At 35.2% G+C, this 1,164-nt stretch overlaps 1 protein-coding gene across 1 annotated transcript; it reads right to left on the reverse strand.

Moving 5' to 3' along the window:
- Positions 1–7: 7 nt before the first annotated feature.
- On the reverse strand, positions 8–442 carry LOC107656767 (UPF0696 protein C11orf68 homolog; the record flags this gene model as incomplete). The annotated part of the gene is made up of 1 exon (XM_016444710.1): positions 8–442. A coding segment is annotated over exon 1 (243 nt), but the record flags the coding sequence as incomplete, so codon positions are not given.
- Positions 443–1,164: the final 722 nt, after the last annotated feature.

The following is a 1,164-nucleotide window of genomic DNA, read 5'->3' on the forward strand; positions in this document are numbered from 1 at the left end:
TTTCCCAGCTGTCCTGCAGCCCCTCCACGTCTCCGGCATCCTCGCAGTACTGCGGCCCACGCACCGCGATCCAGCCCACCGGCCCCCCGGCCCCACAGCGGCTGACCTGCGAGGGCCGGTTGGACTCCAGCCAGCTGCTGAACTCGGCTCGGGGCGTTTTGCGGGCGTCGAAGACAATCCAGGGGTCCATGTCGGCGGCCATGGCCTCGGCGGCGTAGTCCTCGGCCGAGAGATGCTCGTCCTCCGCCATAGCGAGCCGCTGGGGAGGACAAACACTAACCTGTGTGTCTGTCTGATTATGAGTTTCTCTCTCTATACAGGTCTTCAACTCTGCCACAAAATACGCATAATACAGGTTAATGCAACGGTAAATGGACTTTTCCCCCTCAGAATTCTAGGTTAGCATCTCTTAATTTTGACCTTTTCTCGCACTTGCAAGAATTCAAACTTTTTTTCTCATCATTTTGAGTTTACATCTCACAATTTGATTTTTTTTTCCTGCAATTGCATATTTATATTACTATTTTTACTTTACATCTCACAATTTTTACTTTTTTATTGCAATTGCATATTTATATCACAATTTTTACTTTTTTTATTGCAATTGCATATTTATATCACAATTTTTACTTTTTTTATTGCAATTGCATATTTATATCACAATTTTTACTTTTTTTATTGCAATTGCATATTTATATCACAATTTTTACTTTTTTTATTGCAATTGCATATTTACCGTATTGGCCCGAATATAAGACAACCCTGATTATAAGACGACCCCCCTTTTTTATATCACTATTTTTACTTTATTGCAATTGCATATTTATATCACGATATTTACTTTTTTATTGCAATTACATATTTATATCACAATTTTAACTTTTTTTATTGCATTTGCATATTTATATCACTATTTTTACTTTAGTTTACATCTCACAATTTTTACTTTTTTATTGCAATTGCATATTTATATCACTATTTTTACTTTATTGCAATTGCATATTTATATCACAATTTTTACTTTTTTTATTGCAATTGCATATTTATATCGCAATTTTAACTTTTTTTTATTGCATTTGCATATTTATATCACTATTTTTACCTTAGTTTACATCTCACAATTTTAACTTTTTTATTGCAATTGCATATTTATATCACTATTTT

Source organism: Sinocyclocheilus anshuiensis, unplaced genomic scaffold (genome assembly GCF_001515605.1).
Source record: "Sinocyclocheilus anshuiensis isolate Anshui unplaced genomic scaffold, SAMN03320099.WGS_v1.1 scaffold3352, whole genome shotgun sequence".
NCBI classification, from domain to species: Eukaryota; Metazoa; Chordata; class Actinopteri; order Cypriniformes; family Cyprinidae; genus Sinocyclocheilus; species Sinocyclocheilus anshuiensis.